General features: G+C 45.5%; 1 protein-coding gene across 11 annotated transcripts in view; it reads left to right on the top strand.

Annotated features, from left to right (window-relative positions):
- PATJ (PATJ crumbs cell polarity complex component) overlaps positions 1 to 14334 on the top strand; it is a 303918-nt gene that overhangs the window by 229110 nt on the left and 60474 nt on the right. For all 11 annotated transcript variants that reach the window (XR_011532436.1, XR_011532435.1, XR_011532437.1 and 8 more), the window contains 2 exons: positions 7385 to 7459; positions 11531 to 11648. Coding sequence is in view for 8 of the 11 variants with exons in the window: in XM_070592216.1 (XP_070448317.1) it covers positions 7385 to 7459; positions 11531 to 11648 (193 nt within the window). In the remaining 3 variants the exon portion in view is untranslated. The remainder of the gene's footprint in view (positions 1 to 7384; positions 7460 to 11530; positions 11649 to 14334) is intronic.

The raw sequence follows: 14334 nt of genomic DNA, 5'->3' as shown, positions 1-14334 counted from the left end.
TACTTCGTGGGCAGCCGGCGGGCTGGCTGCTTGCTGCTGTCTGTTTACGGAGAAAAGAAACAGGAGGAAGAGCAGATTGTGAGGAAAGATGAATGATGTGAGCTGAGTATAAAACAGCAAACTAGGGAGAGCTGCTCAGCCTAAAAGTAGCCAAATTCAAATTCAAGAGTATTCAAATTCAACAAGTTTTAAAACATGCCTCTCAGACACATAACAAACACAAGTTGTCTACTGTTGATTTGGGTTCTTGGACTTCAACTTGGTAGCCATTGATGACTCTAGAAAAAGACCACCTTGGCTTGGATCAGCCCCAGCCTGACTCCCACACACTCCTCTAGCCTCCTGGATAGGTGAGATCACATTAGCGAGGGCCCCTACCTTCATTTTCCCCTCAGCAGGAGTCAGGAACACTAAGATTGCTTGTTTAAAGTTGATTCAGATCTTGGCTGGGACACTTGAGTGTTTCTGTGCTTCAGTTTCCTTATCTATAAAATGAGGATAATTATAGGTTTGATCTCATATAAAATACGAATTAATACATTTCTAATGGTGCCTTCTGGAGCACATAGTAAATACTACAAGAGCGTTAGCTGCCATTATGCTCATTCGTTCCTGCTTGTTTGTTGAGTTTTAGATGTCTCTGTAAGACAGGAAATATTGCTGTAGTAGGCACTTTGAAATATTATCTCATGTATCCTGACAAAAACAGTAGTAGTAATAATAATGATGCCAGCCACCATTTATGGAACACTTGGTATTTGTTAGGAACTGAACAGAGTGTATCTCCCTCCTCCCCACAATGGAGTCATTATCGTTATCTCCACTTGCAGATGAGGGACCTGAATATTCCGGAAGTTAACCCACTCGCCCCGTGGCCTAGGGCAGTAAGTGCCACGGGACAGATCTGAGCTGTGTGTGTCTGACTCACGAGCCTGATCGTGCCGGCTGCCCCTCCAAGAGACAGCTGGGATTAAACCACAAAGCAGCTGAGGTTCAGAGAAGGCTGACTTGTCAGAGAGCACGTAACCTCCAAGTAGAAAAACCAGGACAAGAGCCACCAGCAGACTCCAACGGGCAGACCTTCTCGTCTGTTCAGATGACCCTAACAAGTCACTAATCACCCCTTGATCTGTGACGGTTTTCACTGATCTGTGGGAAAAGTGAAAAGGAATAACCCCACAGTGAGTTCTTCATAAAGCTAAATCTGTGCAGTTTACAGGACCCCCCTGGAAGCCCGTGCCCACCTAAGTTTTTGGTTACACTGGCTCTTCCTGTCTGACGTTATGGTAACACCGTCTGGCAGTGTTTGGGAGGAGAAAGGTAACTCTGTATCCCAAAGTTCTTTTGAAAATTGTCTGGTCTGTGACATCCCAAAGTCTGAGAAAAATCTACTTTGCTTACGTTGTGTTCCTAGAATCAAGAGCACTTTGCAAATGATTAGAAGAAAGCAGGCAAGGAGAGAAGTTAGTGGAGGCTGACTGTGGGTTTAAACCTGGGTAAGTAGGAGGTTGATATTGTCACCAATTTAAAAAAATAGACTACAACATGATAAAAAACAGATTTATAGGAGAAGATGATGCGTTCAGTGTGCAATCTTAACTTTTTTTTTTTTTTTAAAGTTTTATTCTTTTTTTTTAAAGATTTTATTTTTCTCCCCAAAGCCCCCCGGTACATAGTTGTATATTTCGTTGTGGGTCCTTCTAGTTGTGGCATGTGGGACGCTGCCTCAGCGTGGTCTGATGAGCTGTGCTATGTCCGCGCCCAGGATTCGAACCGACGAAACACTGGGCCGCCTGCAGCGGAGCGCGCGAACTTAACCACTCGGCCACGGGGCCAGCCCCTGGAATCTTAACTTTTAAAGGAATCGTAGACCATGTGATTTCTGCCACAGGTTCAGTTTATCAGTATTCACTGCTGTGCGTGATTAAAAATTATTCCTAAGTTTTGGAGAAATAGCATAAAGTGTGTTTCTAATGATTATAGCCTTCTCGTTAGGTCTTCCTTCCAGGCTGGAATTCTCAGATGTATATCCTGCTCATTTTTAATACAAGGCCCTGGAATGTGTGCTTAAAATCCGTTTTTACCCCGAATTTGTCACCCATCAAGAAGTGCAGGACTTCTAGTTTGGCTGGGGGAGCAGATGGCCCTGTGTGGATCTTGTTTCCTGTTTCACATTCAGTATGAAAACTGCATCTATAGCAAGAGTCGAGGAGTTGGCTGTAAGGAGCAGGAGGGAATGCGTCTGAGTCAGCGCGGGCCTGTCCCTCGTGACCGTGTGCAAGTTGCCCATGGCAGAGTTCAAGTGCACTCAGATATGCGGCGTTTTTCACAGCTCATTGTATATCTCATATTTCTGAAAATCACTTGAGATTTGCCTACATGATAAGTTTTCTTTCCTGGTCATAAAAAAGACAGTAGACTTACATCAAGTCAATTTCCTTCACAAAAGTCACAAGAGAAAAGCTTTTGACTTTTTCCTCCATTCTCTTCCATTCTGCGTTGTAAATGAAGATAAAATGGAGACTCGAGAGTCACAGGTACAGTGACCTCGTGAACTCAGAGATGAAGAAATACAGGTGCACGTTGTAGCACACATCCGCATCCCAGACGGCTGCTAGGTGCTTTCACTCCCAGTGATTTAACTGGTCCGCTGTGGCGACTTGTTTTTCAACCTGAAATTCAACTTGCCTGGAAGGAAGCTATTGCTTATCAGACTTATCCAAATTGAGAAAATAATCTTAGAATCGTAATTATTAGCACTAAGGACCCAGAGAAGGAAAACGACGTGACGACCCAGAGCCCAGAACTCAGACTTTCTTGCCTGTGCCTGGTGCCCTGTCTTCTGAATGCAGAGCTGGTGGAAGCCTCGTGTGCTGACGTGCTTTTAAGACCCTACAATCTAAACCCTGTGTTGCTTATCTCATCTTTTGAAGGGAGCAGAATGAGGTAAGTCTGTACTGAGGCCTGTGATGTCGCAGGCGCGGTGCTGGCCACAGGGCACGTCGCGGTGAGCATGACGTCGACCTCGCCGTGAGGCAGCTTCCAGAACTGCAGGGAATAGTGTCGGCCAACGCTTTCCCAGCACTTACTGTGCACTGTCATTCTAAGTGTACGAATTCATATCATATGTGAGGTCCAGCCTATAGTTATCCTCATCTTCTAGATAAGGAAACTGAGGCAAAGAAACACTCAACTCAAGTGTCCCAGCCAAGATCTGAATCACCTTTAAACAAGCAATCTTAGTGTTCCTGAGCCCTACTGAGGGGAAAGTGAAGGTGGGGGCCCTCGCTACTGCGATCTCACCTGATCCAGGAGGCTAGAGGAGTGTGTGGGAGTCAGGCTGGGGCTGATCCAGGCCAAGGTGGTCTTTTTCTAGAGTCATCAATGGCTACCAAGTGGAAGTCCAAGGACCCAAATCAACAGTAGACAGCTTGTGTTTGTCATGTGTCTGAGAGGCATGTTTTAAAACTTGTTGAATTTGAATACTGTTGGATTGAATTTGGCTACTTTTAGGCTGGGCAGCTCTGTCCAGTTTGCTGTCTTATGCTCAGTTCACATCATCCATCTCCGCTTCGCTGCCTTAGGGCCTGACTCTGTGAGTTTGTTACCTGTTTGAATCTGGAGTCTCTTGGCTGCAGGTGATGAAACGTCAGCCTGACCTTGTAGACGAAGGGGAAACGTACGGACAGGCTGCAGGTTCCTCCTGTATCGCTGCAGGAGGGCGGTGGACGGCTCAGGGACAGTGGGACCAGAGGCCTGGTGCTGCGGAGACGTCTCTGCGTGGCTTTCGGACTCTCCTGCAGACTCGCTTCCTCCGTGTGGTGGGGGCATGGCCGCCAGCAGCGCCTGAGCCTCTCTCCAGAGGGACTGACCTCTCCCCTGGGTCCCCTCTGGAACATCCACAGGATGCTCTTGTGTGGTGCAGGTGTCCGCCCTCGGGCCAGTTACTGTGGCCAGACGGGCCTGTCGGTTACCCGGCTTTGGTGATAGTAGCTGGACGTTGCTCCCGTTATTGCCTGTTCTATAGAACATTGCCAGTGTTGCCTCTATGTTCACGCATCAGAACTACTTTTCTTGATCAGAGTAATTGCCAGGCCCGCAAAGTGTTTTCTCTCAGGAGCTCACGGTGCTGTGCTGAGGACCATAACAGAAGGTGCCTTATCTGTTTGCTTCGTAAAACAAGGTAATCTTTCCACATGGTTTCCTCGTCTCCTTATTTAGGGGTCTTCTGTGCAAAGTCAGCGCCTTAGAAGGTCCCAGAACCTCAGCTTTGAAGGCACTAAGAGCTGCCCTGGTGCACTACTTGGGAGAAAAGCATGCTCTAAATTTATGTTTAAATGCAAAACATGGAGGAAAGTGACTCACCCGGGGTCTCTGCAGTGGCCGGTGCCATGGCCTTTTCCGTGCCCAGGCTCGGACTAAGCAGGCGTGGCTTGTTCTGGCCGGTGCGGGGAGGCTGACTCCCGGAACCTCGTGTGCAGCACTGGAAGAGGAGAGCAGCACCCTCCGTGCCCTGGTTCTTACTCCTCGCCAAGGGCAGGGCTCTGGAGCAGGGTGCATCTGCGAGCAGAGCTGGCTCAGCAGCTACATCAGCCTCTCTGCGCCTCAGCTGGCCCAGCTCCAGAATGAGGACAAGGACTGGACCAGACGCACACGTCTGCTGTGCACATCAGCATCTAAGATCCGAAACGACCCTCGCATGGTCGCTGGTACGGTCAGTGCTCCCTAAGTGTCAGCTGTCGTTATTTTTACCCTCGCTGGGTGCGGGCCCTGCCCCATGGCCCAGAGGTTTGAGGGTGATCAGTATAAGAAACGGGACAGTGTGGGACCAGATGCTTTTCAGAGCTCTGATTTCCTCATCTCCTCCATCCACATTTTTGAGGACAAATACGAGACAGGAAGGAAGCTGACCCTTCTCAGACACCTGCTGTCTGCCACACGCCTTCCCAGCTGTATCACTCAGTTGTAATGCAAAGTTTCCCCGACTTTTTCTCTAAGATCTGTCTCACCAGGTATGTCAGTGTCGTAGCGTGAGGCTCTGTTAGCCTGTCGCTGCTGGCACAGAGCAGACGCTCCACAGGCACGTGCTGGACTCCTCTCTGCTCACTGCCCCTCGTTCAGTTGCTGCTGCTCAGAAGGGGCGGCACAGCCTGAGCCAGGTGTTTCTGGCTGCTGTTCCAGTGCTCTTTCTTTTTGTTTACAAGTACAAACAACGAGGACGAATTCAGCCAAATTAGCTGTCCCTCTGTGTGATGTGCAGGTCGGGATTTTCAGTCTTTAGCGGGGAAGTCAGCTCTGGGTCTCCACAAAGGTGGAACTGCAGACCTGCAGGCTGATTTTCAAATAGAGGCGGCTTTGCCCTTCCAAAGGCCACCTGATCCGCGCTGGAAGGAGTAACAGCACTGTTGCCATTGATAGGACAGTTTAGGACTTTTATTCTAAAAATTCCGTGAGCACCATTATTGACTTTTCCATGTCTCTCTTCTCTCTTTTCAACTGTGATCCTTTAAAGTGGAGGCCACAGGGTGCCCGTCACTGTGCGTCCCTCCTTTCACTGCTGGCTCTGAAAACCACCTGGGGGCACTTGAGGCGAAGCTCCCAAGCTTTGGTTCCTTCAGCACTGGCCCTTTCTCAAGCTCCTGTTCTGTTCTGCCAGGTGCTGAAGAAACAAGACAAAGTTGGTCATATTAGTGTATGGGAGACAGATACATAAAAAGATGCAACGTGATGTCACCAGATCGTGACAAGGTAAACCAGTCGCACTGTAGAAGGGGCACTGCCCAGGGGCTCAGGGAAGAATCATGGCATGAAGGAACTTCTGAGTTCATTTTATGTCATATAGTCTGTTTAGGAGCAAAGTTTAAAAAAAAAAAAAAGGGCCGGGGTAGGGGGAGTTCTGGGATCTTTCTCCCATGTGGGAGAAATTAGAAAGGATCTAAATCTAAATGAGAGAGAGTTCTGATCCTAAAACATAAGCTGCAAGAAGGCAGCTAAGGGTAGTGACAGTCATCCAGGGACCTCGGCTGCAGTCCCAGGACGTTAGTGGTGGGTTAAGTCTCTCAGGTTGGAAACCAATAGGGAATTGATGAGGCGGCATGAGACTGTAGCCTAATCTAGTAACAATGAATGGCTGCGCGTAACCTGATCATTATCTGTTGTACTGTTACAAATTGGATGGGAGCCTGTTGAAGAAGGCTGTGTCAGTGTGCCCAGAAAAGAAACTGGGGCAGGGAGGCTTGGGGGTGTCAGATAGGACTCCAGCATCCCCCAAAGGAGAAAGAGTCCAGTCCAGGAGATTATTTCCACCGACCCTATGGTAGAGTCAGGAACCTGGGTTTATCGCAGCTCGATGCCATTTACTATCATCATTAGCATCTTTATTAAATAGTAGTTATCTGCCAGATACTGTGCTAAGTGCTTTTCGTGTATTGCTTCACTTAATCCTTTCAGCATCCCTATGGTGTAACTACTCTTAGTTTTCCCTTTCGATGAGGAAACTGAGGCTTGGAGATGTCACATAGCTGCTCAGGGCTGCAGAACTCGTAGGTCGAGGAACTAGGGTCACAGACTCCCAACACTTGGTTGTTCGAGTCACACCTCTCCTCTCCAGGTCGCTTACCTTCCTGCCATCTGTGTCCTAGACCTGCTACCTGGGTGTCTCAGACATGTACCGGGGGCCAGTGTAAACCCATCTTTTCTCCTATCCAGGGCGCTCCCTGCCCTGCCCCAGTCCAGACGCAGGAGTGCCTGCCTTCAAGTAGACATCAGATGATGATTCCTCTGTAAACTGCCCGTAAAGAGGCTGGGCTGTGTTGAGAGGCAGCCAGAAGCATTCTGGTCAGTTGATTGGTGTCACCATTTATTTCAATAAACTGCCCTTGAGCTCGGCATTGGTTTCCACATGTTTTAGTAGTTTACTTCTCTCGAAAGTCTGGACTCTGCACTTCTCTGTAGGGTTCAAGACTGACTTATCTTTGTATCTCCCAGTGTTTTCAATGAATGTACTTTTTTGCCTCTACTTGAATATCTTAAGGGGGGAAATAGTACTAATTACATCAGGATCTGAACCCTGAAAGGATGTAATATTCAGTATAAATACAGACATAGGGATTACTGGTGCAACAGAGAAGAAGAAACTAGCTGAAGTGACCGTCAGAGGATGTCTGAGGGTCTTAAAGCCTGATTGATCGAAGGAGCCAGAAGAGCACTTGGAAAAGACAAGCCCGTGCTCATTTCTAGGGTTCGTCCAGATGGACACACAAAACTTTTACCCCTGGTGTGTTGGTCGTTTGCGTCGTAGACTGCAGCCCCATTTAGTGGTGTTTGCTGCCATTGGAGAGTCAAGCTACAGTGTTGTTAACTGGTTGTGCCTTTTGCCTTTCAGGAAGACGTCCCCCAGCTGGTTGGTCAAGGTGTGGTGGCGGGTCAGCAGCAGGCCCTGGAGTGCCCAACTGACAGCGTACGTGTCTTGCACTTTAGGTTTGCTCTCCTGAGGTGTGTGCGTTCTGGATGGGTTCCAGAAGAAAAGGGGGTGATGGCAATGAAATCAGATCCTTCATTACTGGGCAGGAGGTTATGGTGTATCTTACAACCTGAAGTCAGCCCACAAGTGTGTTACTGATTCTGGGGAAGGCTTGTGGAAATATCCTGTGCACCTTTCTGTCCGATCCCCTAAGCAGGTGTCTGAAGGTTGGGCATCCCTGAAAACACACTGCACTTAAACTCTGAGGGTGCTGTCTCCCATGACGTCATACATAAGCTTTTAAAATGGGAGAAATTGTAGTTCTATAAACATAAATGCAAGACTTTCATGTTCCTTGCATTTTGAGTCTCACTTCTCAAAAAATAACTACAAACTTCTGTCTGTCAGACTTTTGTACTTGTTGCTGTTGAGTTTTTTCTTGTTTTTTCTGAATTCCTGATTCTCATTTCTATGTGCTAGTTTATACTTTTGTGCTGCTAAAATTTACATTATTACTCTATTAACTATTTTTATGTTTAATGAACTATAGATTACTAGAGCTTACAGGAAATATGTCATATTTCAAACATTGCCAAAGAAAATGCCTTTGAAAAATCTCCAAAATTATATGCTAAAAACCTAAATAAAGAAAAGTAGGTGTAGAAAGAACCTTAAAAATAAGCATTCAGTTCAACTGAAAACCTGTAAGTAATTATTTTTAAAATTTAAAACCAGATTTTTTGCTTTACGTAATGCATTTGAAAATACTATTAATATGTTAATACTTTATGTACTGCCACCTGTCTTGGGGCACACATCAAAATTTTATAACTAAAATTTTATAACTGTAGAATTTTCAAGCTGGGACAAATCTTAAATGTCATCTGACCTTTCTTTTCCTGATGAAAACTGAGCACTTATATATCGAAAGCATTCTCCTTTGGGAAGGTGCCTATAGCCCAGGACAGAAGCGGCCCGGAGATCCACGGGCAGCCCCTGCAGTGAGCCTGTGTCAGCCACTGCTCTCCAGCCATCTGAGCTCTTCCAGGACGGATGAGCTTCCGTGTGGACCTGGAGCCTTCTGTCCCTGAAGATTCTCACTCAGAAGCTGGCCGATTTTGTTAATATGTTGGCAAAGCACATAAAATATTAATAGCTGCTGTTAATTCAACTCCTCAGTTGTTCCTGGCACAGCAATAGACTTATTTGTGTGCTTTTCTCTTTAATCTTCACAACAACCTTGCAAGATACAGCAATCCCGCCACCGAGTCACAGACAAGGAAGTTGAGGCGGGGGGGTGAAGCGACTTGCCTGTGGTCGCACTGCTCATTAGTGACAGCAAACTCAGCAATTCATAGCTGCTTCTGAGTAGTGTGGGGTTTTTCCTGTCATGAAGACCTGATGAAGTATAGACCCTTTCCCCAGAAAAACACTAAGTATAATTTTGATATAACCACAGAAGTTTTATAGTTCCCAGAACTCCCTCTGTGAATCTCTTGGAAACTCATTTACCATGGGTTAAGAACCCATGGTTTAACTTTAATAAATAAGTCTCAATTAAAAAAAAACATACTTGCCTGGGCTTCACACCCCTAGGTGCCAATTTATTTGGTCTAGGTTGGAGGTCCCAGCATCCATAAATTTTAAAGGTTCTCTAGCAGTTCCTATTATGAAGACAGGGTTGAGACCCACTGGCTTAGTTAGGTTGGATGTCCTATAGAGTCCATTCCACTGTCATATTCGAAAATAGTAACATTCAACAGTGAATCCCTTCTTTCTGGTCTTTCATACTTAGTAGTTTGGTTTTGTGCCAATGGATAAGTCAGAGGAGCGCATGCATCCATCACAGGTACCGACAGCAAGAGGTCTGCGTCTAAACGTGTGTGTTTGGATATCTCACTTGGTTTCTATGGACCGTTTCCTTGTTTTTCAATTGAGCTCAATGCTACCAATATCTGTTGGAGACTTCTGTGTACAGTGAAATGGGGTACTGCACAGAACTGGATCTAAAGACGGGCAGCAAACCTTCCCCGCTGTTAGAAAAAGTCCTAGTGTAGTGATTGCTGTCTCTTGTGCTTTGCTGTTTTAAAGTTCACATGATTGTTTCATATAAGAACTCTGTGGCTTGCATTCAGGTTTGTTGTCGATGTTCTTTCTTGAGCTGATGCAAACGAAAGTTGGACATAAGTACTTATGAGTTAAGGTTAGACTCAGTTGCTGCCAGAAGTTTCTCCTTTGCATGGCAGTCTGGGTGTGATCAGTTTGAGGATGATATGGTGTCTCCACAGTGTCACGGACCCAGGCACCTCTTCTCTGATTACTGCACCGTTCTTATTTAGTTATGCTGTCATCCTCAGAACATGGCATCCATTTCTTGGTCTAAGATGACCACTCCACTTATTGCCATCCCAGCTGCATTCCAGCTAGGGAGAAGGGAAGGCAGGATCCTTCTTATAGGAGAATGACCTGAAAATTGTGCAGTTCATGTCTGTTTACATCTCATTGACAAGAACTTAGTCTGTGGACCCATGTAGCTTTGAGGAGGCTAGAAAATGGGATCCTTAGAGTAACTGGACATCTAGGTGGTTCCATTGTTCACTTTTCTGATGGTCACCCCTTATTTGTCATTTTCTCCTTCCCTCTTTTTAAAATCACTGAAAATATGTATTTGAATAAGTCTTTTTAAGTAAGTATGTGGTCATTATTAAATGATGGTGATAGAAAAACTATAGGGAAAAAATGAATATGCGCAGAATCATTGCCAGCTGCCGTTTCATAAGCTCTCTAAACTTGTAGCATTCTTCAACTACTGACTTTTGTCTTCCTCTAATTAGCTGTGTGGTTTCAGATATGTCACTTGACATTTGGGTCTTGGTTTCTTTATCTGGAAGAGAAAGTAAGATTGTCTAACTCTCAAGCTTGTTCTCATGATTAAATGAATCCATGGTTGTGAGAGTGTTTGGAAGCCTGGACAGCACAGTTCACGTGCGAGGGGTGGCGGTGTCTAGTTGTTACCTGCTGCACAGTGCCCTGTGTTGAGGCACAGCCTCCCACTGACAGCATCTGGAGTGTATTTGTCCTGGAGCAGCTGCCTTGATCCTATTTCTGGACTCGAGGGGCAGCCTGGTGCTTCACCGCCTGCACCAGACTCCAGCCGGGGACGGGTTCCCTGGCTAATTGCTGATCCGGAAGGCAGGCCAAGTCACTACTGATATTTCTTACCTGCCTGTTAAGCAAGCATGGAGTCCTTGTGGGGTTTTTCTTGGTTTTCTAATACTGATATTCATTGGAGGTATTACCAACAGATATCCAGAATTACAAGTTAATTTTCAATAGCTCCCATGGCAGAGGTCTCTGCACCTTCATTGACTCACGATTCATTTCCCTCTCTGAGTTTCCATGTCTTCAGTTTTGCTCTTCTATAGCCATTCCTTCGCTTACTCATTCATTCATTTATCAAACATTTATTGAGGTCCTACTGTGTTCCAGGCACTGGGAATCAAAGGTGAGTGAGGGACAGTTCTTTTAGGTGAATTAAATGTACCTGATACCCTGGCACTCAGGGCCTCAGTAGATGTTTGTGGTTCCTGCCCCCGTGTTGCTCTTTAACTCCCGCCTGCATCCTTGGCTGTTGTGAGTGTGTCCAGCGGAGATGGGCGGTGCTGTATGCGCAGAACATTTGCAGCCTAGATTGTCTTTCAGTGGAGACAGCACTGATATCTGGACTTCACATTGATTTCATCAGAATGAATAGAAACTCTGAAAATTTTGTTCTGCTTCCCAGCCCCAGCTTCACCTGTAGACCACGATGATAGAGTATCTTCAGCTTTATCCTTCTTCCCATCCTTGATCCATCCTTCACTGAAGCATTTTAGACATGAAGTTAGATAGAAAAGCGTGAGGAATGGGCAAAAATCTCCCGAACCCCTCTTGCCACCTCTCCCGCTCTAACTTCTCGAAAGACGTGATTGGAGGGCACCATTGTTTTGGGAACAGCACCAATTTGAACGTCTTCTCTTGTTACTTTGCTCCTCTTTGACATTCATCTAATTTTCCTTCCTTTTGTAGGCTGTCAGCCAGATGAAGCAGCAACAGTATTCAGCACAAGTCTCCTTGGGTTCACAAGACATACCCTTAGCACCAGCGCCCTCGTACTCTTCCACAGATGCCGACTTCCCAGGCTACGGTATGGCTCTCTTTCCCAGCAGAGCTGAGTTGGCTCATCAAACCTTAGAGAAGGAAGGGATGGTGATGTTCTGAAAAGAGCGCTGGACCGGGGTCAGGGCGCCTGGCTTGTGTCCCTCTGCCACGCCCTCAGCTTTGGGACTGGGCCAGGTTACCACTTCCTGCTTCGTTTTCCTCGTCTCCACCAGTGGGATTGCCTAGTGCCTGTTCAATAGAAAAGAGCCGGCACAGAAAAGGCCTCAGTAAATGCTATTTGGATCTGAGGCTTGCAGATTATTCTCTAATCTCTCCAGAGGCCTGCATTTAGTTCATAAGTAAGATCTCTTAGAAATCATATTGAACCAAATTGTCAGCTTTGCATATGTTGAGGAAAGCTATTTGAACACTGTTAATTTTCAGTGCTTGAAGAAACTGGTGTTCACTTTCTCTCTTTGAATTCCTGGCTTGAATTATGCTGACTGGTGGCTGAAAATAGAACTTCAAAATGAATAATAAGTATTTCCATTTTGCTTTTATGCACTATAAGTCAGTTAAAAAAAATGTACTGTTTAAAACACCATGCTCACCAATGGCAAAGCATAACTCTGCATGAATTAGCAAGCCTGACACCTTTAAGGTGTGGTCTTTTAGGTATTTTTTCATAAATATTCATAAAAACTTTATCAAGCAGGTGTTCTAAAGCACTAGATTTTTACTAAAATGCTTGATGAATAGGTCAGGAAACTTTGACCCGTGGGTCAAAATTTGGCCCGCCATCTGTTTTTATGTGGTCTGCAAGCTAAAAATAGTTTTCATTTTTAAAAGGTTGAAGAAAATCAAAAGAATATTTAATGAAGATTATGTGAAATTCAAATGTCAGTGTCCATAAATAAGGTTTTCCTAGAATACTCGTTTGCTTACTTTCACACTGTAGTGATAGAACTGAGTAATTGCACCAGAGACCATGTGGCCTGTAAAGCCCAAAATGTTCACTACCTGCCTTCTACCGAAAGGGTTTGCTGACCTCACTGTCGACTAATTGAGTTTTGATAATACATATCACATATTTATACCTTGATAACAGAAATTAATCCTCTTACAATTTAATCTCTGAAAACTTCATTCGTTTAGTCATCCACGTACCAATCGTTTCCTAGGGGCTTGGTGTGAGTCAGGCCTTGGGCTGGATTCTATGAGAGAGACATTCCTGACTCGGGACTGGTGAGGGGGAGGCGGAAGAGGAGGAGGGAAAGAAAGGCGGCCTCCAGGATCTCTTACTGTTGTTCTCTCCTCACTCAGGACTAAACGAGTCATTGGCAAGAGGAGTAGAGACTTTTTAGAGCATCCATGAACTTCTGCCACTATTATGCATTGTTTTTATTGTAAATTAATGGAAAATGTAGCATGAAATACATATGCTGCAAAACGTCTAGAGACAGGTTTACAATTTAATATTCTACTTCTAATACGGCATTTTTTACTGTTACTGAGGTTGTCACTAAGTTTCCCATTCTTAACCAGGAGGCCATTAGATTAATAAACTCCGTGTGGTCAGGAACAGCAGCTCCGTGGATGCCTACACTCTGCCAGGCCCTGGGCTGGGGGCCTCACGACACATCCGTGCGTTCAGTTCCTCTGACAGCCTATTGGATAGGGGTCACATGCGTTTTTCTAATGAGAAGTTTCGCCCACCTTCTCAGTCCCTCTTGGGAACTTCAAGCCACGTCTGCACCACTCCAAGACCTGTGCCCTTGTGCCATGAACACCATGATTGTTGCTGAGTCAGAGCAGGACCCCCCACAGGCTGACCTTGAGCCTCTTTCCCTTTGTTTTATACCAGGGATTGGCAGACTTTCTCTGTAAAGTGCCAGATAGTAAATATTGAAGGCTTGCGGGCCACGCGGTCTCTATCGCAGCTGCTCGACTCCACCGTTGTGGCGCGAGAGCAGCCATAGACCAGATGTAAACAGATTAGCAGGGCTGTGTTCCAATATGACTTTACTTATGGACATTGAAATTTGAATTTCGTGTAATTTTCACATCTTGAAGTACTATATTTCTTTTGATTTTTTTTTCAACCTCTGGAAAATTTTAAAACGATTCCTGGCCCGCAGGCCATGGTCGGCCGCCCTCCGTGTGCAGTTTACTGAGCTTCCTGGGTCTCAGCGTGGCCCTGTGCGCTCACGGCAGCGACCAGCAGGGGGCGCCCTCTGGGGTCGGCCCGCTTGTGAGTCACGCCAGCGCGGGGACCAGAACTGGTGATGGACCGGTTACCGGGAGCGGAGACGTCCTCTGGCGACGTTGTTTGTAAAAGATTCTCCTGAAACTGACGTTCTGAGTGTTTCGGTTTTTCAGTGGTCAGGTTCAGTTACCTGGACAACACACATATGTAGAACTTATGCTAAATGGTTATTATTAAACATCTTTCTTAGCCTGTAAATATTTTGTTCCCAGTTTTTGGAAAAACCAGGTCTAAAACAATGATTTTTAAGAAGTAAACCTTTGTAAAAATGCAGTGACTCTTAACAAGCTTTTCAGTTACAGACCCAGCAATTAATTCTTGAATGTTGTGTTTATAATACATTTTTTTTCCACTGTATACATAATTGGAGATAATTTTTAGGTAATTGATATTCTTTGTTACATCATACTTTATTGATTAAATCCTTTGTACGTTAATTCGTATGATGGGCTCTGTAACTATTGAA

Source organism: Equus przewalskii, chromosome 24 (assembly GCF_037783145.1).
Source record: "Equus przewalskii isolate Varuska chromosome 24, EquPr2, whole genome shotgun sequence".
In the NCBI taxonomy this organism is placed as follows: Eukaryota; Metazoa; Chordata; class Mammalia; order Perissodactyla; family Equidae; genus Equus; species Equus przewalskii.
Note: the sequence above shows the minus strand (reverse complement) of the source record. Positions and strands in the feature narration are given on the sequence as shown.